Source organism: Toxotes jaculatrix, chromosome 18, assembly GCF_017976425.1.
Source record: "Toxotes jaculatrix isolate fToxJac2 chromosome 18, fToxJac2.pri, whole genome shotgun sequence".
In the NCBI taxonomy this organism is placed as follows: Eukaryota; Metazoa; Chordata; class Actinopteri; family Toxotidae; genus Toxotes; species Toxotes jaculatrix.
In genome coordinates, this window is record NC_054411.1 from 16,404,030 (window position 1) to 16,430,065 (window position 26,036).

At 40.4% G+C, this 26,036-nt stretch overlaps 1 protein-coding gene across 1 annotated transcript in view; it reads left to right on the forward strand.

Annotated features, from left to right (window-relative positions):
• Nucleotides 1–26,036, forward strand: part of LOC121198712 (meiosis inhibitor protein 1-like) — a 49,075-nt gene continuing 23,039 nt past the window's right edge. The window contains exons 1-17 of the mRNA XM_041063011.1: nucleotides 1–144; nucleotides 402–525; nucleotides 1,860–1,910; nucleotides 2,975–3,048; nucleotides 4,164–4,269; nucleotides 8,870–9,079; nucleotides 11,683–11,861; nucleotides 12,496–12,610; nucleotides 13,043–13,162; nucleotides 13,932–14,031; nucleotides 15,994–16,128; nucleotides 16,371–16,485; nucleotides 17,470–17,561; nucleotides 17,831–17,978; nucleotides 18,398–18,509; nucleotides 22,322–22,382; nucleotides 23,092–23,189. Coding sequence (XP_040918945.1) covers nucleotides 1–144; nucleotides 402–525; nucleotides 1,860–1,910; nucleotides 2,975–3,048; nucleotides 4,164–4,269; nucleotides 8,870–9,079; nucleotides 11,683–11,861; nucleotides 12,496–12,610; nucleotides 13,043–13,162; nucleotides 13,932–14,031; nucleotides 15,994–16,128; nucleotides 16,371–16,485; nucleotides 17,470–17,561; nucleotides 17,831–17,978; nucleotides 18,398–18,509; nucleotides 22,322–22,382; nucleotides 23,092–23,189 — 1,984 coding nt within the window. The remainder of the gene's footprint in view (nucleotides 145–401; nucleotides 526–1,859; nucleotides 1,911–2,974; nucleotides 3,049–4,163; nucleotides 4,270–8,869; nucleotides 9,080–11,682; nucleotides 11,862–12,495; nucleotides 12,611–13,042; nucleotides 13,163–13,931; nucleotides 14,032–15,993; nucleotides 16,129–16,370; nucleotides 16,486–17,469; nucleotides 17,562–17,830; nucleotides 17,979–18,397; nucleotides 18,510–22,321; nucleotides 22,383–23,091; nucleotides 23,190–26,036) is intronic.

Sequence of the window (26,036 nt, forward strand, 5' to 3'; positions counted from 1 at the left end):
ATGGCGAGCGGGGATATTGTTTATGACAAGATTCACTTCAGACACGACCCAAAATGGAGCGGCCGCCTGGGTCCTACAGAGGGAGGCGGGCTGCTGGTCTGTGTGGCCTGTGTCATTGAAATGATTGACAGAGAAGATATTGCGGTGAGGGGTACATCATAAACTTGTTTCAGCTTATTTACATATGAAGCTTTCCCCCTACTCATGTTAATTCCTTCCACTGAATGATTTATGTAAAGGAATAGGTGTGTCTTATCACCCAGCATGTCCTTTCTCTAGCATGTTTTAGAATTTACCGGAAATTATTTATGTAAAATACATTAACCCAATAATATCCCTTAATGCACAGGCTTTATCTGCCCTCTCATATCTGTCTCCCTCCCTCTGTCTCTGCTGTACAGTCAGTGAGGAAGTCTTTTGCCTTGTCTGGAATCAGTGGGGTGCTGATGTGTTCTCCGGGGGCCTTGAGAGAGCTGCTCCGACAGGACCACAGAGTCTCTGTGCGTTTCACAGCTTCGCTACTGGGTGAGAAATGGTGTCATGTACAACACAAGATTAGGATGTGACAGAAGGACTATCAGGCATCAGTAGGAAGTACTGGACTTTCCTGGACTGTTTGGAAGAGGTCACTTATGAATTACGAAACAGTAAGTGTGACTGAGCAGTGCACAGATCCTCTGTTTCATTTTTGAGCATTACTAACCAGCACTGGTTGTTTGAGACATCTCACTGGTTTGAGTTTGGTGGTATGACCTTCCTTTTCATTGGAAATAATATCCTCTTGGTCATTTCACAGTTGTTGATGTCAGTCTTTTTCTGCAAGGTCAGACTGAACTAATGAGGCAGTAAATCTTATCACATTACCTGAGCAGTAAAATCGGATAACCTGACTGTCATTCTTTGTTACTTGGTCGCTTTGCAGTTTTATACTCTGCTGATCGCAGAGTCAGACAAATTCTCTTCTCAAATTCTCACAGAACAGAATAGTCAACAACATGTCAGATAACAAAATAGGCTGATAGATGGGGATCTTTAAGCGAGGAATGAATTGTTACAGCTCTTTATCTTGAAGGTATAGTGTGTGAGTATTAAATAGCACTGGTTAGTTCCATTCTGCTTCTGCTATGATTATACCACAGCGTGTTTTTATGGTGTTGCATCATCAGAGGATATTACTGATACTTCCCCCTCTCTGGATGAATTTCTCTGGGTTATTGCAACATAAAGTATTAGGCCTATATCATTTTAGCTCTAATCAAATTAGTTGCAATGAGAGGATATGTGGTGAAACGGTAAGCCCATAAAGCTCTGACCAATATGACAAGACATTAAAAGAGCCATTACATTGCTTGTGGGGATTGTCTGCTGGACTGAGCTACACCATGTGCCAATGAGAGCATAATCCTATCTGAATATGCCTTTTATCCCCTCTCTACACATTATGCTTGTTTATATGCATGCTTGTAAGGTAGTATTTACAGACGCACTCATAGAACTGGTATAATTTGTTACACACTTGCTTCATTATGTGGCCTTTTTTACTGCTATGTGTTCTGGGAAACCAGGAAAACTAATCCAACATACAGTAGATGCAACCTGTGAGACTCTCACGCAGGTTTACATCAGGATGCACTCTAAACAGTGTGCTTGAAACTCCATAACATAGTTTCAATCCTGTTTTTGTACCTTGTATCCTCTATATTGTAAAGCTACCATACTTCTTAGCCTGGTCTGTTCTTTTTCATGTATGTCTATTCATTTTCTAGCTTCCTTTTTCTCATTATACCTCCATGAGACCTCTGTGCATTTCAATGGATTTGTGAAGTCTGCTTTTTAAATCTAGCCTGTTCCGTTCCTAGGTATGCTTCACACCGTGGAGGAACCTGCCACTCTGGAAAAGGTTCACCAAGGTCAAGAGATGCCTCTTTGTGTGTGTGTGTGTGTGTGTGTGTGTGTGTGTGTGTGTGGGTGCACACTCAAACACACATTCATCCTATATGCACACGCCTACACATCCTACTCTCATTGCATTCACACAAACATAGACTTTCTGTATAGATGAAATACGGTATTACAGACAGAGTGAAAGTGCACACTGTCATGCTTTTTCTCACACATACTCGTTTTGACTGTGATAATCGTCAGTGCTGGTAACTAAGGTGATCTTGCATTGATTCTACAGTACCAGCATCTAAATTTAACATTTTTGAAGGCTCTGACCTAATTTCCCATGTTGATATTCTCTCACTGCTGCACTGTGCATTGTTTAAGTACACATTTCTCTGTAGCCAGCCATATGCAGATTCTTTGTATCCTGGGTTAATGTTAGCTTCTCAGCGAACTATCAGAGTATAGCACACAGACAGATTTGTCTCACTGCAGCTAAGTCTTTCAAAATGCAAACAGATGTATCTGTAAGTTCAAGTGACAGAATGATTTTATGGTGGCTGTGTCAAAATACCTTAGGGACCACTTTGCTGTAATAGTTAGTAGAGTGCTTTAAATTTGACACTGCTCTTGCTCTTTGCACAGATAATGTGTGAAGAACACATTTTGAAACTCATCTGAACCCTATAAATGATGCAGTCATGAAAGCTATATGTGTGTGGGGAGGAACAAATGAAGAGAAGGAAAGGCAGGACTCTTCCCTGGCTCTTGTCCTTATGGCAGTGACATAAGATGTTTTGTTAATAAACAGTGTGGACTGTCAATAGTATGTAGTGACATCAGGACTAGTCCAAGAGTCCTTCAAGCTCAACTCATGATATCACAGTCACTCACAAGATAAACGTTGAGTAAAATCCTGAAATGAAACAAAGAATTTAAAGAGAAAAAAACTGTGGAGTAGAGATTTTCCTACAACATGAACTTTACTTAACTGTGATGTTTATTTAGTGAATGCTTAGCTGTGTTATTTTGCTTGATGCGTGTGTCTGAGCACATGCATTCATTTGTGTGTGTTTATGTTTGCCAGTGCTGGTTCAGCTGCTTTTAGAGCTGCAGAGTGAGGTGTCAGCTCGCTTTGTTTTGGATGAGATACACAAACAGGTGAGACAAACACATTCGCAGACATATGGTGAAACACACTCGCTCATCTACAAATACAGGTGCAGGAACTCGTTCAGAATCTTAAAATTTTTAGCAGCACTTGAATAACTAGCAGCAGATCCTCTGAGGGTTGTTAAGTTAGCATGCAGTGTGCTTGTCTCCACCTTGCTGCTGTTGTGTCACCTCTGGGGGGGACAGTAGTGGAAAACCCTCATTCAGCAGCTGATGCTGCAGGTGGAAAATTGTAAAGCTACTGATGATGACAGAGGTATACGACCACATAGAGGTGCAGACAAGTTTCATTTATGTAACTAGAATAGAGCCTGATTAGATCGTTCTAAGGAAAATGTATTTAAAGAATCTTCCGTTGAGAATAATGAGTTTTTATGTGGTCTGACAGAGTACTGGGGAAAAAAAGCAGGTTTGTCTTCTGAGTTCTGAAAGAAAAAGAATTACAAGCATGTGTCTCTAATATGTGAGTGGTTCTGCAGTGTGAGTGGGAGTGTTGTAGTAGGTGTAGCTGGATTTCTTGTCAACATAGTGTAAAATGAAATTTCAGTCCTTCTGTTCTGCTACAACTGCCATGAAGAGGTGATTTTGAGAAACCTGCATACATAACATGTCACAAGCAAAAAAACCTGCATACATAACATGTCATAAGCAAAAGTGTTACAGTGTAGAGCTTTAGTTTTGACTTCTTTTTTTTTTGTTTGTCCACCTATTTTAATACTGCATCTTTTGCCCTGTTTGCTAATGGTTAATTTATATAGAGCGTCTTTAGAAGCACAGTATAAATAAAATGTATTTTTACTATTAGTATTACCATTAGTATTATTAAAACACTGTAGTGGCAGATATTATCATTGACTATTGACATTTATCTGAAGCTCTCTATTGTATTACTTGCTCATCTCATTGTACAATGTCCCTGACTGTCTCTGTATAGAGTGTGTGAAATCTTGTTGATGTTGGGCCCTCTGTAGCTCTAATGTGCTGTGACGCTTTACAGTGTGAATGAGTGTCTTAGCCATTTTCATCCAGACAAGCTCCTTTACATAGTTATATGTGAGTTGTTGCTGATTTTTTTTTTTTAATTTTGTGCATTCCCTGTCCAGCTAAGTGACCAGCTCAGTGTGAAAGGTTTCCTGCCCACATTTAACTTCCTGGGGACCCTGGTGGAAGCAGTCCCCAGCGTGGCCCATTGCCTGGTGACTCAGTATGGTGAGACGATGCAACAGACACCCAATCACATCTCACAGTTATACAGGCAGTGGTGTATCAAGGGAAGCAAGTGTTTTTTTTTTCATGTGAATTTGAATTTTAAATGGTTATTACAAGCACTTCTAGTCCATATCAGTAACTGATGTTTTGAAATATAAGAGTCCACTTTGGTATCAACATTGCTGTTAGAGGGCAGGTGATAAACAGCTGTTGTACATGCAAATGTTGTCAGCAGTTCATATCATTGCCTTGTTAACTTTCTCAGTAGTGGATAAAAAGTTGATGTAGTGGGGAGATTGTTCTTGAACTGTGCACCCAGGTTAAGTCACAGTTACTCTGCTGAATTGTCGTTTAGGACACACATTTTCCTTCAAATAAGAATAGAGAATCCACAAAGAAGCTTTATGGATTCGGTCAGTTTTAAAAATTCATGTGAGATAGAATCAGGTCAGGTCAGATGGCTCATTATGCTGTCACACCTTTCAGTCAAATAAAAAATTAAAGTGATGCAGGGACAATTCACCTCAGATGCAGAGATCCTGGAATATGTCAGAAATATGAAAGTTCACCTCCAATGGAAGAGAAAGATTTGAAGGAATATTTAATTTTCAGTATCCCTTGTTCTCTTCACAAAGGGATATCCACAATTCAACCACTACAGCCTGTTTTCACCTTTTTAATTATATCTCAAATCCTTGGAAATAATTGTACTGTGTCCACTTGTGAAATCGTTTTCTCCATGCTGTACCCTATTCCACTTCCTCTCCTTCTGAGAAATGACAAAAAACTGTATTTTACATATCCTTTGCCCTGAACTTTTCTCAATTCAGTTTCTCAAGCTGTTACGACCTTTTCAATTACACTCCAGCTGCATTGAGATATATGTGCAGTGTCCACACTTAAAATTCTGTCTGCATAGCCCGTCCCATGGCGGCTCATAGCAAAAATCGAAAAAAAAAAAAGCTACAAAAGTTATAAATACATGTTCATCCAACCTTTCCCCTGAAATTCCCCATATTTATGGATATATTTGCATCTATATATGTGTGTATAGTTTTGCAGTGTAGTGAGGCAGAACAATAATGCCCCTCACCAGCCCTCTCACACACACCTGCACAGATTTAATCTCCTCTACAACCACCTGTATGACGCCTGTCTACTCACTGAACCATTACGCCACTTTGTTTAATGGACACCGTTAATCAACCTCGAGCGCCTTTGTGCGCTGTAGTGTGTTTGTGTCATGCCTGAGTGCTTGTTTTTATAGACAAGAGTGAATGTGAGCCTGATGCCAAAGAAGCAGCCATCATAATTATTTTACTATGCTACGTGTGTCCACTTCCCATGTATTTTCATGAGTTTTACAAGCTCCCCTGAGCAGCCGCAGGTAGTGATGGGTTGTTGTGATGCTGATGCAGGATGCGGGCTGCCACTATTGACTGTGTGTGCCTGTCTGTGGCCTGTCACTCAGCATGTCTCTGTGGGGCTGTTTGGACTAACGACAACAGCGCGGCAATGACAACAAGAGCCCAGAGCACCCAACACATTTCACACTCTCTCTGCCTCGCTGTCTGCCTGCCTATCTAACTGATTAACCCCTCGGCTTTTATCACCCCATTGCTTTTCTCTGCCTGAATTTGCTTTTTTATTTTCTCTCTCTTTCCCCCTCCCACTCTTATTTCTGCTGGTGTCTTACTCCCTCAGGTCCTAACGGAGGAGTGGATACAGAAAAAATGAGGGAGTAGGGAGGGAGGATGAAGCATTAATGAGATAAGAAAAGAGGAAGGGAGAAAAAGATAACAAGGACGACCAGTTATGTGATAAAGTTAAGTGATCAAGGACATCATTTCTCTGATAAGACAAATCAGTCTGCACTTTTAACTTTATTTTTATACAGACATTTAAAAGAAGGACATACATAAAAAAAATTTGGCTTTGAGGGCTTTGATTTATTTGGGTGGGCCAAACAAATAAATTTTATGTGTGGGAAACACTGGAAGCAGGAAGTGTAAAAATCCAGACATGAGACAGAAGGATTTTGTGAAGCTGGGTGAAGCAGCGAATGAAAAACAACAGAAATGCTGTAGAGAGCAGATCACTGGAGGGACGGAGAGTGCACAGCTTCACAGTGGGGCAGCAAAACAGTAAACGAGGCAAACGGAAATGAATCTTTTGTTTTCTATGGCAAAGGAAAGAAAAAAACTGTCTAATCTCTTTGTTTCAGTTCTCTGTCTGCCTCATGTTTTTGAATGTGCGTCATAAAATGTGATGTTAGACAACAGTAGAGCTTTTATTTCCAACCCATCCTTGTACCACTCTTACATTTTGTCTGTGGAGGTCTCCTCTTCTTCCTCCCCCTCTCCCTTCTTCGCTCTCTCTCCTTCTCCCTTTATGCCTGGCTCTCATCTTGGCCGCCTCATATATTTTGGTTTAATCAAACATGTCTGGGAGCCTCTCCTGCCTCACATGGGTTTTGATCTGCTTCACAGAGCAGCTGGGCTTGGGCTTGGCTTTCCTACTCTGTCATCTCTTTCTCTTTCTCTCTCCTCTACACTCGCTCAGTCTCTGTTCCTCTGTCTCCTTTCAGCTCCAACGCTGCCCTGCACTTTAACATTGTTTATTCTTGTGTTCTCAGAGTCAGTCCTTTTGTTCTTATATACTTATTTGCTTCTCTTTCCTCACTCTAGCCTCCTCTGTCTATGCATGTGGCTCACCTTCCATCACATTTACCCCGATCCTTTCATGTAATCCAATAATTTGATTGCATGCTGCAGTAATGTGGTTATTATAATTGTCATGTAAACGCTCAAGGTTATCTTACTCGCGTTAAGATACTTCATTAACAGAGCTTGGTTACTAATTAATTTCTCCCTTACTGTGCCAGCATATTCATCCATCCTGTGAAAAAGGCCTACTCTTCTTCCAGCACTGTTGGTCAGTCATTTGATCTGAGTAGAAGCGTGGTGTATGAAATGAGCACTGTGTCCTACCATCGTTCTTTCAGTACACACATTGTTGGGCCACTCCTGCTTTCATTCACGATATCACTTGATTCGTTTTAGGTTAAAAATTAGTAATAGACATTGTTGACTGCGTCGCAGTGATTTTAATGCTTTTAATGTTTTTATTTGTTCATTTATTTACATTTCTGCATTGATAAAACTGCTTTAATAATTACAATAATAAATAAAATAAATAATTAACAGAGCTTGCAATAATGTGTGAAAAACTACCCTAAGAATGTCATTCCATTTTTTTTTTTATTCTGAGTTACTGCAAACCATGCAAATGTCAAAAATGTCAGTTAATATAATTTGACTGTTCATCAAGTTACTGTCTGCTGAAGCCATTGGGGAGAATGATGGCTTCTCTCCACAGACAGACAGACTGATGAGGCAACTTGGCAACACATTTTATTGAAGCAACTCTAACTCCCAAATCCTCGCATGATAGAAGTCAGGGGATTTTTTTTTCCTTATAAAGTGAGGGACCCCTCCTAGTGCATGTCTCAATGGCGATAGTAATTATTTAGAAGATATTAAGGCCTCAAAGGCTGTATGACTGGGGAAGTGTTATCTGTGTTATTTGCATTTAATTAGTTAGCTTATTTCAGGGCAAAAAACATGGGGGCTATGTATGTGTTTTTCCAAAGTGTATGGTCTAGTACTCTAAATTCACACATATGCACTTATATGTATTGCAATGACGTGTTGCTCTATCGCCCATCTTCTCCTTCTATGTTTCTGTTTATTGTAACTCACAGTGCATAGCTCTCCCTCACTGTGTATGTCTTATACTCTCACCTGAGTTTCCCTCCTCTAATAACTCTGCCTTTCTGCCACTACCTGTCTCTTCTTATCTTTCTGTTTTGCTCTCCGTGAGTTTCACTCTCTCCATAAGTGTATCTCTGCCCTGTGTCTTTCTCTCTCTTTTTTTTTTCCCGTCTTGCGAATTTGAATCATGCTCTCTCTGTCAGACAGTGTACTTGGGAGTTTCTAGCTCCTGTCTGCTGCGCTCAGACAAAAGACTCCTATCCTACTCTCAATATATTTTTTTAATCTTCTCTACTCAATCTCTTTCTCGCCTGCCATTTTACTACGCTCTCTCCCCCAATAGCGAGTCTTCCATCCTTTCATCTTCATGCCAACTTCCCCTCCACTGTTGGCTTTGCAATTGTCTGCAATAACTTAAGTTTGTTAAGGTGAAACACGGCTGCACTTTTTTTTTTACCAGTGGCATGCTGCCCGTCCATGTTGTCATCTCGTTGCTTTTGTTGTCTGTCTGTCTGTGCTTCTCTGCCAGTATATTACCTTTACCTCTCCTGTGGGTTTCTCTGTGTTCCTCATGTGTCACTTGAGCTCACCCACTCACACAAATGAAGAAGGCTTATCTTGAAAATTTAAGCTTAGGGGTATCTTAATACACATGACTAAACGCCCTTTACTTGAATTATTCCATTCACATGTAAGATATTTATTTGTTGCGATTGCACCGACCCAGTTTCCCCACATGATCATGTAAATATCCTGCTCTTTTATTCTGTGTAAATCCTCTGTTTATTTATGTGTTTGTGCATCTGTTTCCCATCTCTGCTCAACAGTGCCCGTGCTGGAGTGTCTGTGCTCCGCCTTGCTTTACCCAGATGAAGCGCTGAAGGCTTCGGCCATACATGTGTGGTTCAAACTGTTTGGGACAGCCGGGGGCTTGGTAGCCCAGTCTTTGCCCGTTGCCATCAGGGACAGAGTGTGTATCCTGTTGCTGCGGACGTTGGCCAATGCAGGGTCCCCACAGCTCATCAACAACTGTGTTGGTGAGAAAAACATCTGTCAGTTTACTTTATTTAATTTTCGCTGCTATTATAATTATTTGGAATAAGTTATATGAAAAATAAGGTCTGCTCTCCATCTTGACATGCACAGCGCATTTTGCAGGATGATTTCAAATGTCTTGCATAAATGAAGATAAACCATGTTGACAAAATAGGAATTTGAATTGACACTAACCTCAAAATGTTTTTAGATTTCTTTTTTTTATATTTATGTATTCGGCAAATGAATATTAATCATGTTCAATAATTTCAGTAGCTTAATGTCTGGAGCAAAGCCAGGATACATTTTTCTGCTGGAGAAAATTTTAATATTCTTTTTAGAACTGAAAGTTTTCATGGCCATGTGTGTGTAGAGTGAGTTTTGTGAGTTGGTTTCACTGTGAAGAAACTTATTTTTTCAAGACAAATGTATAAATATATCACTGAGCTCATCATTAGCTGCCTGGATGAAAAACTGCATATATTATTGGCCTCATTTAGATTTATTACACTAGATAGACTAAATTAGATTAAGTTGCTATCATCTAAAAGGTTTGAAGTTGTTGGGCTCAGTACTGTATGCCTTGCTTAAGCAAGTATGAAAAATACAATTTGCAAGTGGAGATAAGGGGAGGATGTCATTAAAATTGGATGACATTTTGAGCTGAGCACAACTACTTTGGTGACAGTCAGAGGGAAAGGCCATTATGACCTTGTTGTCATGTATGGAGCGTATAGCCTCACACCCAACTGCCTGGGACTAAATTTGGATGAGGACAATTTGGGTGTGGACTTCAATAAAAGACTTTATATCATGGGTGGCAAATATAGTTTTTTTTCCCATCAGAACCAAACTGAATTCATCAACTACTGTCTCATCACAAGATGTCTCCACTTGTTGGTAGGGGTTATTAATCGATAACAAACTAACACGTCCATCATCATCTTTCTTGGGGAAGATCCAGAATCTTGGTTGAGGCTAAAAGGACAAAGAGAAAGCATTATACTCAGAGAGTGTTGCCATCTTATAGTTATATAGAGTTTGGACTTGTTTGAAGGATAGAAATCTCCACAGCGTTTGCTGTGGTGATAACCAAAATATTCAAGGTGTAAAAGAGTTATTGAAAAGGAAATAGAGTCCTTATCTTCTAGAAATTTGAAGTTGTTATATTGCTGTAACAGCTTGTGAGAGAAGTCAGATTCATAGTGGGCTTGGAATAGAGTGGGAGGTGGATTTAGTCCAGTTTTTAGAGTAGCTATATTTGAGCTGTTGCTGTAGTGGTTTCAGTAATTTCAAATAAATAATATTAATGAGCTTACCCTCACCAGCTCCGGAGGGAACAGCAACATGGAGGAATCAAACAGGATTATTATGCTTTTTCTCCAGCATTTTATCGTATAAAGAGCATTCAAGACATTTTTCTCATCTGTTATCTGGTGTTTTTAATTATTACCTTCACCTGTTGATTGGTCAGGATTATACTGACAAATAAGCAAAGCACAGAACAGTAAAGTACAAAGTACAGAACCAGTTTGCACCAAACTTGGTGGAGGGATGGAACATGAGCCAGAGAAGAGAGTTTGTATAATTTGGTGCAAATCCTGATAAAAATCCATATCTGTCGGATGAAAATGCTGAATCCGCATTGCACAGAGAGTTATGTTTCCTATGTTTTATGACAAATCATGTATGTTATCAGACTACTTCTTTTTTTCCCTTTATTTTTCTATTGTAAGAGCAAGACAGACATGTCTACAGTTGTTTGGCCCTGGCGGAGATATGCACTCTACTGAGAGTCCTAGTTTCTTATCTTTTTGTTTTGTGTTTTATTAATTTGTCTCCAGATGGCAAAAATGGAAAAGAATAATTTACACAACATAACACAACTGTTGAGTTCTAATTGGTGTATTTATTTATCCTAAAATATGTTGTGAAACTTCAGTTAGTCTTAATGTTTAATGTCTAATGTTTAAAAGGGCATAAAGGAGGGCCTCAGTGAACTCACGGGCCTCTGCGCTCATCTGTATGTACAGTGACACTTGGACTTAAGTCACACTTGGACCACCTGTCTAATCTTTCCCAAGGCTTCTTCCACTTTTTTTTTCTCCCACACGAGGGGTGTGTCCAAATCATTATGCCTTACTGTGGACTGACCTAACCTTTCGAAACGCTTTTTAAGAAATAGCTACAGATTATCATATTTTGATTCATGCTATGCCTTGGCAAGATGCATTCTGCATTTTTATGAATTTTTTTCCCCCACAGATTGTGAAGAATCTCTTTGTCACAGAATTTTTTTTTCATAATGGCAGAGGTAGTCTGATAAGTCTGAAAAGTGTCTTTGGTTATGGTATCTGAAACAGACCAATGAACAGCAGGAAGGCAGTTTTGTCTGTGACACTGATGTTACAGAGACAGTAGCATGAGTTTATGTCTAATGCCAGATCTTCAAAAAGAAACAGGAAGACACAGACATAGTTATGAGTGTATCTATCAACCTTAGTGTGTTAGGATTTGTACATATGTTCAGTTTGTAACATGTTGAACATGTACACATATATTTGTCGTCATTACTCATTTTCACACCTTGTCTTTCATCTGTTAGACCTGCTGTGGCTGCTGGTGCAGCTGGGAGAGACAGTGGCAGTTCTCATGAACACCCCTGACGATCAGATCATGTGCGATGAGAACCAGAGCATCCACACCAACAGCAGCCAGATCGTCAGCCAAAACCAAGAGCAACAGTCCCTTGACCACTGCCATTTGCCTCTCATATTGAAACAGGTCTCTGTCCAAACATCCTGCTCCCACCCGCAAGACCTGCATTCTGGCACTGACCATAATCATAACAAGAAGTTCTAATCCTGGATTAATGTGCCTTTGAATGGGGATTTTGCGGGGTTTTACCCTGGACAAATATTTGTGCTTCATGTCTGGGAAATCAGTGCGTAGATTACATCTAGTTAGATTGCCTCAGTCATTTCTCACATTACAGCAGAGCTCATGACGTTGGTAGTCTTTTTGTAGATCATCAGTGTGTTATGAGTGGCTATAAAGCTAACGCCTAACCAAATAATCACCCGAATCTAAATTATTTCCGAAAACATAATTAACGTGTTGCTTTTAGAATCCGTCCCACCAAATAAATTAACTATTAATCAGGCACAACTGCAGGAAAACTACAGAGAAGTTGAAAGGCAAAGAGAATGGAAAAAACGTAATCATTGTTACATTCGCAAAAAAAACAGTAACAAGGCTGCGCTAAAATTAAACAAAGAAAATCATGCAAACTACTATTGACAGTGTAACATGGCAGCACTATATGAGCCAAGAAGAGAAGCCTGGCACGCTGTTTGAACGCCATGCGTCTTCAGCTGATCGGTGGAGTCTAATAAAGCCCATAACATGTGTCTTCCAGTTGCTGCTGAGTGGTGATGAGACGTTGCAGGTGACCAGCGCTAAGTGTATTGCATCTGTCCTGGTTCATTCTCCCAGTCAGTACAGCGCTCCCTTCATCAAGGCTGACGTACCTGGTGATGCGCACACACAGACACACAAGCTCAGTAGATGGGAAATGCTATCTATTCAAGCTGCTGCCTTCTTTGATTTCCCTTCTACAAATAATTTCCTCTGCCTCCTTCTGTGTTCCCTTTTAACTCTCTCTTCCTCTTCTCTGTCTTTGCTGCATTGTCCACTAGTTTTTTGTGCATCTCCTCGTCATTGCAGTGATTCTATTTGTTTTTCCCTCTTGTCCCAGAATTTTAAAATATGGTGAGACTTTCAAAAGAGAATGTTACCATCATTTTTTGTGTACTGCGCTAAGTTTGCATGAAGACATTACACCATATTTTAGAAGCGGTATGATGCTACGGAGGAGTAGCATTGTTCACTGTTCTCTCTTAACTTTATTTCTAATGCTGCTCTGAAAACCTCTCTTTTCTCTCCGTCTCTGTTTTCCCTTCCAGGGTTTCTGTTTGACCGTCTGGCCTGTGCTAATAGTGAGGTGCTGCTGTGGTCTGCCTACAGCTGTTTGGTCTTACTGACCGAGGACTCGCTGTTCTTCTCCCAGTGTCACTCTGTCTATGGTGAGAGATCAGAAAACACCTGTGAGGCATGATTCTGTGTGTATGAAGAACAGAGAAATACTGTGTATTTCAACCAGATAGATGCTTCTATTGTAACAAAATATGATTATCAGACAAAAAGGGTCACAGAACCTTGCAGTAATTAGATATTGACAAAAATGTCAGGATTGGGCCTCCCTAATGAATGGTAGTGAATACTGTTCTGGCACACAGATGTGTGTGTGTGTATGTGTGTGTGTGTTTGTACGCCTTTTGTGTGCGCCTTTACAGTAGATGACGTATTTGAGGTTCCGCTGTCTGTGGTGTTCTTTAATCCTGCAGCACTTCAGCTCCACTCCAGAGAAACTGTTTGAAAAACCCTTGAAGTACAGACTTAATTTACCAGTACACAGGGCGTCTGGTGAAGCCACTGCTTGTCCTATTAAGTTCTTGCTCTAGTTCAATATAAACATGAGATGATTACAGCAGATTCTGTGTTGCAGTAAATTAAAAAGATGTACCAGTGCCACTTTTTGTTCAACATGCATGATTGTGTGTTGCTGTATGTGCGTCCTTTGTGCATGTGTTACATTTATGAGCATGCCACTCATTGTAATGTAGGAAGCTGCTGTAGCTTGTAGTGTTGTCAGAGCACTCTCATAACTTTGGCACTGAACAAGGTTGGACTAATGTGAGAGTTGGGGGTGGGTTTGGGGGGTAGCCTGCCTGCTCATGTGTAAAGTTGAGTCCAGTATTTCTTTGATGCAATGAGTGTGTGTGTTTGTGTTAGGTATTGAATCCCTGGTGCGCAGTCTGAAGGAGGCTTTACAGCTGTCCAACCTGGAAGTGCAGAAACAAGGTCTGCTGCTCCTTACTGAGATACTGGAAAGGTGAGATTCGTCTGGGTTTTTTTTCCGAACTGGCGCAATGCCAGAATTATTCCACTGTACTTTCACTGAATGTGCAGCTCCCTTGAAATTTCCCGCACCGGACATCTTTGTTCACTGACTCAAAATTATGTTAGTACACCGTCTTTCACTTTCAACAGAGCGCTGTCACATCAGAGAATAGACACAGCTGCAGCAAAATAGAAGTAATTATGGATTAATTAGGGTATCCCAGTTCTCTACAGCTGTTGTTCATGTTGACATTTTCATCAGAAGGTCCCTGTTCGATTTCTTGCAAATGGAAGTATTGTTACACCTACAGTATACATATTAAAGGGCAGTTCAGCTAAATCAGAAAAAAAACCTTAGTTTTTAGAGTTCATTTATAGAGGTTTAGAGATATCTGCTGCTGAGTGTTCTGCTCAGTGCCTTAAATCCATATTAGTTTAATTAATCACATGGGTTGATATTATTAAATCTAGGGTTGTCATACAAACACCCACCTTTTTGTTGTCTGTAACTTATCCCTGATGATCTGCCTCAAACTCAGTGACTCTTGGTGTTTGTTTTTTTTTTCCCCACAAGTCACAGCGGACCTGTTTCTGCACTTGCCACCGCCGTTCCATGTGCTGCTGTTATTGTAATCTTCTATATGCATTTTCAGTACCTACAATACTTTAAAAAAACAAGTGCTGTCATGTTTGCAGAATTTTAGCATTGACTTGGTACAGAAGTATCAGTAGATCAGTTACTACATTGTAGTGCAGCCGTCCCGTCTCAGTGTAGGTTATAGCCGTGAAGCTTAATATCGATGATGTTGCCAAAACCACGCACGCAGTTATGCTAGTGATTTTTTGTACACCACAGGGGTTTTTCACAAACTGAACAGGATGTACAACTTCAGCTACAGCGACATGGAGAAGCAACCCCCTGTAAAACATGTTAAATATGGTGCACTCGGAAGTTTAATTAGATTTGAATTAACTGTCTGCTGGCTCGCAGATGAAAATATATCACAAGCCAGTAAGACACTGTCATATTTCTGCTAGGTTGACATAATTTTAATGGAATGTTCCACCCGTCACGTGGCAGTGATACAGGGGATAAGAGATTTGAAATGGCGAGGGAAATTTGTCCCTAACGCTCTTAAAGTGCTGAACAAGCTAGTGTGTGCGTGTATGTGGGGGAGGTCGTGTGTGTGTGTGTGCATATGCGTGTTTGTGGCTTTTTTTGTGTGTGTCTGTGTTGGAATCAGTAGTAAAGCACCACTGTGTCTGCGTGTCCACCTTTACGTGTATGCCTGTGTTATTTAAGATGTTCTACGTGGCTACTGTTGTGGCAACAGCAAGCCAGTCAGCACAACAACAGCACAACAGATATTGTGGTGCTGCGTCATGGACCAGAGACATACTCCGGTGATCTTTGTAACACCAATAGGTCAGCACTATTTGTTTATTATTATGTGTGCCTGCCCTGAAAGAGAGAAAGCAAGTGTCTGTGTGTAAGTGAGAGAGACAGAGGGAGGTTGGGTTCATTGGGACTCAGCAAAACGTCACTGCTGGTATTGGAACATAAAGCCAGACAATAGAAGTTGGATCAGGCAAAAAGAACAGACTGTCTGCTTTTTGATGAGCCTTTATTGACATCCATGTCAAAAACCCATATCAGCGAAAATCACTGAAAGCGTGCTGACTTTCTTTGTACCTTTGCCAGAGTTCTCACTGACTCGTCTAATAAATCCACAGTACCATACAATTTCAACTAACTGTTATTTATTTATTTGCTTACAGCAGTGATTCTTATAGAATTTTGATCTGTGTTTTTCTGTCTTTTCTAGGATCTGCTTCCCTGGCTGCTGGGTTACAGTTTAACAGTGGCATTTATTTATCTGTTAATGAATGCACTGCATTTTTTTCAGGGTATGGGGTTGGTGCTGTATGTGTGTCTGTGTGTGTGTGAATACAGGCAGCCCCCAAGTGTGCGTCTGTTCCCCACTGGTCCAGGGTTTGTAGCGGTGTCAGAGACTGTGATAGCTGGAATCTCCTCCCCATGCCTCCTGGTTGCCACGCAGGGTGCCAGCGCTGCCTCCGCCCTCTTCCGGTATACACAAACCCACACCCTGTAGAGAAATGACTCACATATTGTCAAGGACACTTGTGCAGTCATATCCTGGGGATTGTCTTGTGAGTGACACCTGTACGGTCTTACAGGAAAATAGTGAACACACACACACACAGACTTACTTGTAGATAAACTGATGTAGGTGCACATTATGTGCTGTTATCCTGTCTTTTCCCTTCACCATCCTCCCTTCATCCCAACCTACTGTCTGAATTCTCCAGACTGAACCACCAGTCCAGACCAGTCCAGTATAGGGAGATGGAAGGACTGGTGCAGGCCATCACTAACAGATTCTCTGAGCTGCCCTTACCCTCCTCAGCTCGTCGGCGAAGCTCCGTGAGTTAGTTTTGCCTTATGTTTTATGCACAAGTATAATACAAAGTTAGAACATACAAAATTCATAAACTGACAGTGAAAAGAAATGTCTGTGCTGCTGCCCTCTCTTGTGGCAACACTGTTTTATGTGGCTATCAGTGCCTTTAATAACAACACTGACATCTCTGCCTTTGATGCTGTCTGGCAACATGTCACACAAATACATGTATGATTGACATGTTCGATGTGTTTGTGTGTCATCATGGCAAAATGTGATGCCGGAGACACTACTGTAGCAGGAACTACCACAGAGGCTGTTTTGAGCACTTTGGCAGATGTTTATATGTCTTAGCTGTCTGTAGACAGATTTTGTCACCAAGATAACATCACGTCTGTCCAAGATGCAGTTACAAAACTTTACAGGTGTGTAGCTGAGATCAAAATGAAGGCTGAGTTCACAGATGGATGTGGTCCGAGCATCCCATTGTGGTCTCATCTTTACGTAGCTGTCCCTCATTGCTAACTTATGTTCTGAATCCTGATTCCTGTCTGAAATATGACAGACAGAGCATTGCACTTCTGACAGTGATAGTTACATGACAGCCAACAAGATATGTCTGGTTGACATGTGTTCATGTTCCAACTTAAACAAAAACTAGGTTTCGCTTTAATCACACTACGGCACAATACAGATTTGAGATTAAGATTCACACAGTCATAAGGCGACCTGTAAGATGGATATTCACTGAAGAAACAGAAGGAAAGATTTTAGTGTTTCTGGGGGTCGATTTTAATGGAGAAGTTTTGTCATTTAGATTAATCTTTTGCTGATTTCCTTGAGGAAATCTTTTGGATGACGTGCTTTGATAAGATGATAATTTGCTTGGTGATGTGATTAGATTTGCTTGTGTCTTGTTCCACTTCTGCTCCCTTCTGTCCTCTTTTCTCTCATCCTGTTTCTTTTGGTATTATTTTTTCCCCCCATCTCCCTCCATTATCCTCCAGGGGAGTCTGAGGAGGTCAGGCCCCAACAGCCAGGCCTCCGTGTCCGAAGGATTTCTGCTCCAGGCCCTGGTTTGTTTTCAGGCTGCCTGCAGGTCAGCACGTTGTGAGGTCACATGGAGTTAAATCACCGATTGACAGAATTCTAGAGAGACAAAACTGACTCAGTAATGTGCAAAGTGCTCAGTCTTTTCATTATTTGATGATGACTTTACTTAAAAGTTCTGCTTTATGTCTCTGGGTTTTTTTTTTCCATTTCTGTTTTATTTCAAAAACACTTGATTGTATGAAGTATTGAACAGTATTGTATTGAAAGTGTTAATGTGTGAATGTCAGTGAATGTGTGTGTGTGTATGTGTCCTAGGTTGGCTGAGGAGTGTGCATCAGAGCCTGTTCTGAAGGAGAACACGTTCACAGCACCATCTAAACACAGCCATGCTCAGGACTCACTGGAGTCTCTGTGTCACTGTGTGCTTCACTGCTGCGACTCCATCTGGATACCCACCGTCATTGTGAGACGCACACAGATGCACACACTTGATTCATCACCTTCTCTCCTTAGCCTTCTATCTCTCTGTCACACACACACTTGTAGCCCGACGCTTGAGAAAACGATCTTGCAATTCCCCTCTTCTCCTTTCTGAGAAATAGGTCACAATGATTATCTCGCTCTGTCTGGCGGTTCTTCTAAATGACTATATTAATATCCACAGCCACACAGCCTCTGTCTTCATTAGCTTTGTGTACACATGGACATTTGAGCCTATCGATCAGTGCCTCTGCTGTAGTGCACCTAATTGTTTTTTTTATGTGATAGTTTTCTGAAGTTGGTTCTGTTCAGGCTAAAAATCAGTCAGGCAAGGAACAATGTTTACAGTTTATATTTTGGTCATTTGCTTGTGTTTTGATGATTGTGTTTGTCTGTGTGTAGAGGATGTGTGAGCGTGCGCCCAGCGCGCAGATACTGCAGTACTTCTACTCCATCCTGTCTTCCCAGTTCGCCCTCCTTCCATCGCTCATGCCAGTCTTTGCAGTTAAACTAGGTAGGTCGGGTAATTGTATGCAAACACGCTTCCATACATACAGTATATATACATACGATATATATACATAGATTTTCGATTAGTTTTAAATTAAACAAAGACAAATAAAAGGAAAAAGCACAGTAAAGAATATTGTCAGTTCTCTCCATTTTTAGCGATGAATCAGGAGCTTCTCCTGCATTCTATCGTGTAGTAATATCATAAAGAAATATATATTCAATCCAGTTTTCCCACGTTCTATTAAATTTATCGAGTTCTAATCTGGAAGGCAAACTCAGCTTCTTCATTGTATATATATTGTGTATTATATGAACCCAGTCCTAAACCTTAGGTGCCTCCGTCCCCGTCTCCTTTTCCCTTAAATGATTAGAGGAAATTTTACCTTCAATATTTTCTTCCTACATTTCTTTAGCTCCTGCCAGTAAAAGCTAATAGAGGGGCAGCCCCAAAAAACACGGCAGCAATCTGCTTTTCTCTCAGTATAGAGAGCCCTTAAGAGTCCCCTCTCCCAAGATTTTAACCTGACATGTGTTCTGTTTGGTAAAATAATAAATAAGTAAATCATATACAGCCTGTCATGAAACCAGATCTTCAGAGATTTGCCCAACCATGGATTCATCTCCTCCCTAATGTGTTTTCTTAGTTTATTATTACCTATTATAGCCTAGTATAGGAACACCATCTGTTGTAGTACCTTCAGTTCCCTTCCATCTTGCTGAGTAGGAGGGATTACACAGATTCAACAGTGTTTTAATAGCTCCTCAGGCAAGGGAGAGCTAGCCCTCCCTTAATTTTGGGTAACTGCAAAGTTCTATATCTAGCCCTCGGTCTCTTTACTTGCCAAATATATCTTGTGATCATTTTATCCCACTCTGTGAAATCTTTGTCTATTACCTCCACTGGCAATGTCTGAAACAGATACAGTAACCCTGGAAGTATATTCATTTTAATCACCTCGACTCTTCAGGTAATGCTCATAAAGGGAATTAGATTCCTTCTTACAATATCAGAGTTTATCCTAGAGAGTAATGGATCATAATTGATGAATTTTAGTTGACTTAAATCTTGTGACAGATTGACTCCAAGACACTTGGTTGTTTCATTTTATCCACTGGCTCAGAGGTTCCAAAAATATAGCAAAGAGGAGAGGACTCAGAACAACCCTGTCGACAGCCACACCATAAACTGATGGAGCTCGAGATGCGCCCATGAATCTTGATTCCAGCCTTTGGTTTATTATTTAGAGCCTGTGTGGGCTTGATAAACGTCTCAAGGAAATTAAACCTCTCCGGCACCCTATATAAAAAGTCCCATCTAACAGAGTTAAATGCCTTTTCTGCATCCAAGCCTACCACTATAGCTTCAGCCTGTTATGTGTTGCATTACATGCAGTGTGTGTCTGTTTTTGTCTTATAAAACCTGTCTGGGCCACATGAATTGTTTCTGGCAGAATCTTTTCTAGTAATCTTTAATCTTGATTTAGAGCAGTTATAGTTATAGGCATAACTAATTCCATTGACGTGTGCGTTGGCGCTTTAGAAATATTTCAAAAATATTATATCAATGTCAGAAGTTATATTCAAGATCATTATGTAAGTTAAATTGCACTGTAAAATCCCTAAACCCTTTTTTTACTTGCTTGCTCTTAGCCATGCTAATGGCATGGCTCTGTGTGTGGAGGTGTTGTTCTGTTATGCAGTTGGTCCTGGCAATTTTGTCCAGACTGAATTAGCATCGGATGGATTGCCATACACACATTCACGGTCCTCTCAGCCTGTAACTTTCATGATCTTACTTTTACTCTAGCCCTTTTTAAGCATTAGCATGTTAGTATTATCATTATCACCATGTTAGTACGGCCTCACATAGCCAGTAGCATGGCCTTAGACTCTTAGTCTTGTTTCATACAGTCCTTTATTATATAACACATCTCCTACTGCCTTCATGAAATTTGGAATAATAAGTAACACATTAAGTCTTATTTTTTATTCACCCAGAATTGGAACTGAGTAAATGAGCCTTGTAATGAAATGAGATATCGAGCATTCAGAGTGGACACGTTTTCTTATTTTAAGATGATGGGCCGAGTGCTTCAGGAGCTGAGGTTAAATATTTGTTTATCTGATGGATCTCAGTGGTGAACTGAAAATGTAAAACATAAAAGTTCTGTCAAACCTTGATGAGATTCATGAAATTAGTAACTGAGATGAGGGGGTGCAGGGACAGTCCACACAGCTCATGTTTTTAAATTAGCCCCACATTTTCAGTCTTGTTACTGCCAGCTTTGTACATACTGGTTCTGGTCTTACCAGCATCATATAGTGCCAGTGCGTACCTCAGAGAAACTAGAGGCCTCTTCATGTCTGTCCCATACAGGAATACAAAACAGAGCCATACTAACCAAACATATGACTAAACAAGGCTGCTGCTGTAATGCAAATTTGTCAGTCGAGCACCTTGTTTACAGTACATTGTTTAAAATCTTAAATGTCTAACTAACCTAAATAAGCACAAACAGAGGCAATTTCACAATAAAGCACAGTTCCCAGCTAATCACACAACGAGAAATAAATTTCATTTCATTTCATTATCACATAATAGATTGTGTTCTCTTCTAAACCACTGAACCTTTCTGTTTCTGCAGCGAGGAAATGTTTATAGAATTAAAATTCATATTTTGCGCAGTTTCAAATTCTGGCAGAAAACAGCAATGCCTCACGGTTGATTCTGCTCTCGTCAAAGATCGGGTTAAATGCCTGAATGTTGACTTGATGAAATTTCATATCACTGCAGGGGGAAAAACTAAGCAATCTGTCCAAAGCTGGCAGTCCACATGATGATCCTCAATTATTGACAGGAAACTTGTTGCCTTGAGCATCTAGAGAAGCCAGTGTGGAGGCATTAAAAAGAAACATAAGCTTTATATTTATGCTGGAAGTGGTTAACAAAGCAGAACAGCTTTCTGCAGATATGGCTGAGCAGTACCTGCCTTGGCATAGGTCCAGAAGAAAGTGAGTTAGGAGCTTTATGAAATTAAAACTTCTCACTAATAAGTGAGGGGTGCTCTCTCTCTCTCTCTCTCTCTCTCTCTCTCTCTCTCTCTCTCACTCTCTCTCTCTCTCTCTCTCTCTCTCTCTCTCTCTCTTTCTCTCTGCAGCACTGAAACAGCCAAGACATTAAATACAGTTTTACGATGTAGTTTTTTTTTCCGCCCCAGAGAATTACAACAGGACTGCTGTCCCATTACCTCCTGTATAGCCATATGATGAGCGTTTCACCCTGATGCCTCAGAGTATTTTTAGAATACCATGTGTGAGGGGGGGGGGGGGGGGGATAGTTTGAAAATTAGGTGTGAGATTAAAATGTGAAGGAATGTGACATGGACTGAAGCTGAATCATGCACCTGATTTCTGGCGTAATGATGACAGGTGTCTCTCTCTTTCTGTCTTTCTCCCCCTTCGCTCTGTCAGATGTCTCTCTACCTCCTTCTCTTCTCCTTCTGCTTTCTCCTTCGTGTGCTGAGAACTTTTAAACCACTGACTTGTTGAACCCGTGCTTATTTTTGTCCTTAGACTGAAGATTTGTCTACCTTTTCTGAGTACTGAGCTGTTTAGTTGCAGATTTTCAGTTAGAATATGTGCGTACTTTGTCATGTTTTTGTTTCCTTTCTTTGTGTGATGTACTTTAAAACATTTGTTTTGAAGTGTGTTATATAAATAGTGTTTTTTATCATCATCCTTCTCCTCTTTCTCTTTTCTCTCTTGCTGTCTCATCCTTCCTTTATTCTGCTCTTCTCCTTCTCTTCCCTCCAGCGTCCTCTGGTTTCTACAGGCTTGCTCTGGAACACAAAGGCCTCCTCTGTGCAGGAAACAGGTACACTGTAAGAGGATAACCTGAGGACACACACACACACTTATACACAGGAATTAACAAAGCACTGCTGTCTAAAAGATGTGTGTGTCTGTGTGTGTCTGTGTGTATTAAGCCACAGTGGCTCAGAAAATTCTCATTATCATTCTCTGTCGGGGCATATTGAACAATGAGACAGATAACACGACTGAGGCATCTGTCATTTCTGAGTCACTCGGTCTACTTTTTTCCAATAAGCCAGTCTTCTCAGCAGTGTGTCTGTCTCAGAGCAACAGATCTGCAGCATCAAAGCATACTGATTTTGTTGTGTGTGTTTAGATTTAGCTGTTTTGCGTATGTAAGTATATGTGCCTTTGTGGGTGTATGTGTGTGTGAGTGCGTCTGTTTGTGCTTTCGTGTGTGTCAGTGCGGTCATAAATGTGGTTGACTCAGCAGGCTTTAGGCCCCTCAGTTCTGAGCTGTAATGAAACTGAACCACGCCGTGTCTGTGTTTCATATTTGAAAGGACTAAGTCAAGGCACATCCTGTCCTTTGTCTCGCTGTTCACTTTTCACTGTATTGACCGAGCACTGTGGAGGATGTGTGCTCTGTTTGTCTGAAGTGCCCTCGTTTTTTTTCTGTTTTCAGTTTCCCTGCTCTCTTTCTCCTGCCTTTTCTTTGTGTTTATTTTCTCTGCCTTGTGTGTATCTCTCTCTCTTACCAATTCTTTCAGGAACCCTAATCTGAATGCATCGTGCTGTGGTTTTCTACAGAAACTCAGCATGTGTCTGCTTTCCCAGTCAGACCCTGCTTCTGGCTCCTACCAGTATGGTATGCACATATGCACACACTCACTTGCACTGCTCACAGAACTACACGTAGCACCAGTAAAAAAAAAAAAAAAAAACCCTGTTGTTCCTGTCAGTTTCCAAGCAATGAAGTCATACTACCAGTTATCTGAGACTGCTGTGCAGAATGGAAGTGTTGATGGTGTTCAAGATGTGTTTGTTTTGTGTAAACGTGCATACAATGATGTGTTTTAGCACCTACATCTTTCTGCTAAAGTCGAACAACCGAGTGAAGTAAAACTCATTTGTTGTGGAGGGAGTGAATTAGAAATAGAGACATTCTGACTTGAGTAACCATCATTCATTTATTTATCATAGTTATTTGTTCATTCTGTCATTGATAATTAATTTATTGGTGTATTATTATATATTGATGTACATTCCTAGCTGAAGTAAAAGTTATTGTTCATAAAATTTGTCACCTGGCAGAATTCAAAGGAGAAAGGAATGTAATATTCAGCAACATCAGCTCACTCGGTCAGGCTGTCTGTATTTGACATTTATCAAAAAGAGAAAAAGTGGAGTCATTGCCTTAAACTGAAAAATTTGATTTTTAGAAAAACTGTTTACAAAGACACTAAATGACAGCTTCAGTATAGTATAAACAAGTATAGACAGTATAAACATGGCATTGAATTGAAATCTGAACAGTGTTTGCTTGCTGCTTCTATGTTCCTTGTAAGAGTTAAGGTCTCTTAAAAGTAAGTGCACTTTGTGACAACACAGATAACATGTCAAATTAAAGGGCCGTTGCTTATTATTGTGCGAGACTGAAGTAAATAATATTAAAGAAAATGAACTTCAGCTAAGTGAAGTAGTAACTGAGTATAACCAAAATTCACCACTGCTTCCTTCTCTGTGTCTTTCTACATGACGGTGACATCCCCTGACATGAAAAAAAAAAAAGCTATTTTATTGAAAACTGCAGTTGTTCTCGGGGGACGTGTTGTGACATTGAGACCATAGTTGAGTAAAATATTTCTTTGAGGTAATGAGATGTAAGAGTTGTATGAGCGACTGTGTAGATGTGGGAATCTGTGTTTGTGGCTGTGAATAATGAGTTCTGTGGAGCTAGACTCCTGTTTGTTCCTTTTTCTCCCTGTCAACATCTTCCTCCCTTTCATCGCCCTTATCGGTTTTGTTTCAGTTTCATTTTCAGCCCGTTCTCTCGCTCATTTTTCTTTACTCTAATCCTGAATTTTATCGTTCCATTTTGTGCTGGATATGTCTCTTGTTTAAAAAGTCCACTGTAGTCTGTATTTCAAACTTTCTTAACTGAATTTAAATAGATTTTAGTTTTGCTGTTTCTCCTCACTGTCTTCTTTTGTGCACTCTTTTTGTCAGTTTTTTTTATTGTGTGTTTTGTTAATTGAATTACTCTGATAATGTTAATTAATTGTTGGCTATTTATTAAACGGTATCCTTTGTGCTTTTGCATAACTGTCTGATAACTGTACAACAGCTGTGGGCATTTAAGACAGTGTTTCTCTTCTTTTCATCTTCTCTTTCTTCTTCTGTTCTTTTCTGTTGATCAAAACCTGCACAGGAGGCAACATGTCACTGCAGCATGCTTTGTAGGTCTGTTTTTTGTCTCTCTCCCATCTGTTGTTTCCCCTCTCATCTTCATCATCTGTCTGTCCTTTGCTGTGTTCCTCTCTCTCCCAGTCCTTCCTTTGAGACTCCCTTAGTCATCGTTGACATCTTTTTATTCTTCTCCCTGCTTCTCTTTTTGGCCCTACCCTCTGTCTTGCCATGAATCTGCAGCTTCCTGCTGTCCACGTACCCTTTTGGTTCCTGTTTATATTTATCTCCCCTCCTCCTCCTTTCTGTATTTCTTTGACTCCTCTCCCTTCTTCACTTTGTTTTCCCCTCTCTGGCTGATTGGTAGTCTCACTCCCCACAGACCCTTCTGTGGCTTTATAGCTTCTGTGCAGTCATGCATCAGTGACCCTCATCCCTGTCTGCCATCTCCACGTGCTCATTCTCTTCGGTGCTGTTCGCCAGCTTCCCCATGATTCCCCCGTACTGTAAACTGCATATGGCTTAGTTTCCTCCCTTCGTGCCATCTCTCTGTCTTTCTCCCGTGTCCTGCAAGAGACTGCACCATTTTCTGTTTTCCCTTTTCTTTCTGTGTTGTTCTTTTTCAGTCCTTTATAAGTTGCATAAGCCTCTCTCTAGCTTCTCTTCCCTTGCCCCCCACCGCTCCCTAAAGACCACTCAGAGATGGAGGCAACGGATAGCCAATGCAGATAAATCTACTCTTTTTGCTGTTTCACAAAAAAATTTTGAATTCCCTGCTATGGTTACCCTTTGTCTCTTCTCTCTCTTTTTTTTTTTTATCTTTTCCCATCTTATGTTGTATTGTTTATTCATATATATCACAGTGGTCTCTCTTGTCTCTCGTCTTCATCCATCTCTCTCTCGCAGCTTCACTTCCCCTCTCACTGTTCCCGTCCCATCGTTTCATGTGCCCTCTCCATCTTGTCTTCCTTTTCTTTAGGGAGCTCATTTGCTAAAAAAAAAAGTTTGTTTTTTTTTTTGTTTTTTTTTTAACTTTGCTATATTATATATGTATGTATGACTTTTTCAAAGAATGTCTTAAATGAAATTGAATTTAAGCATCCATGACAGCTATAGCTTGGTTAATGGTGAATACTGGCTTTATGTTTGTATATAATATAGGTAATTGGAAAAGTGTGAAATCAGAATATATCCCCACTCATTTTAGCCTCCAGATGAATTTTTCATAAACCACAGCTTTGGCTTGGCTTTAGTCGTAAACATAAAATTGGTGAGTAATAGTCCTTTGTAAATGAGGCCTCAGGGCCTC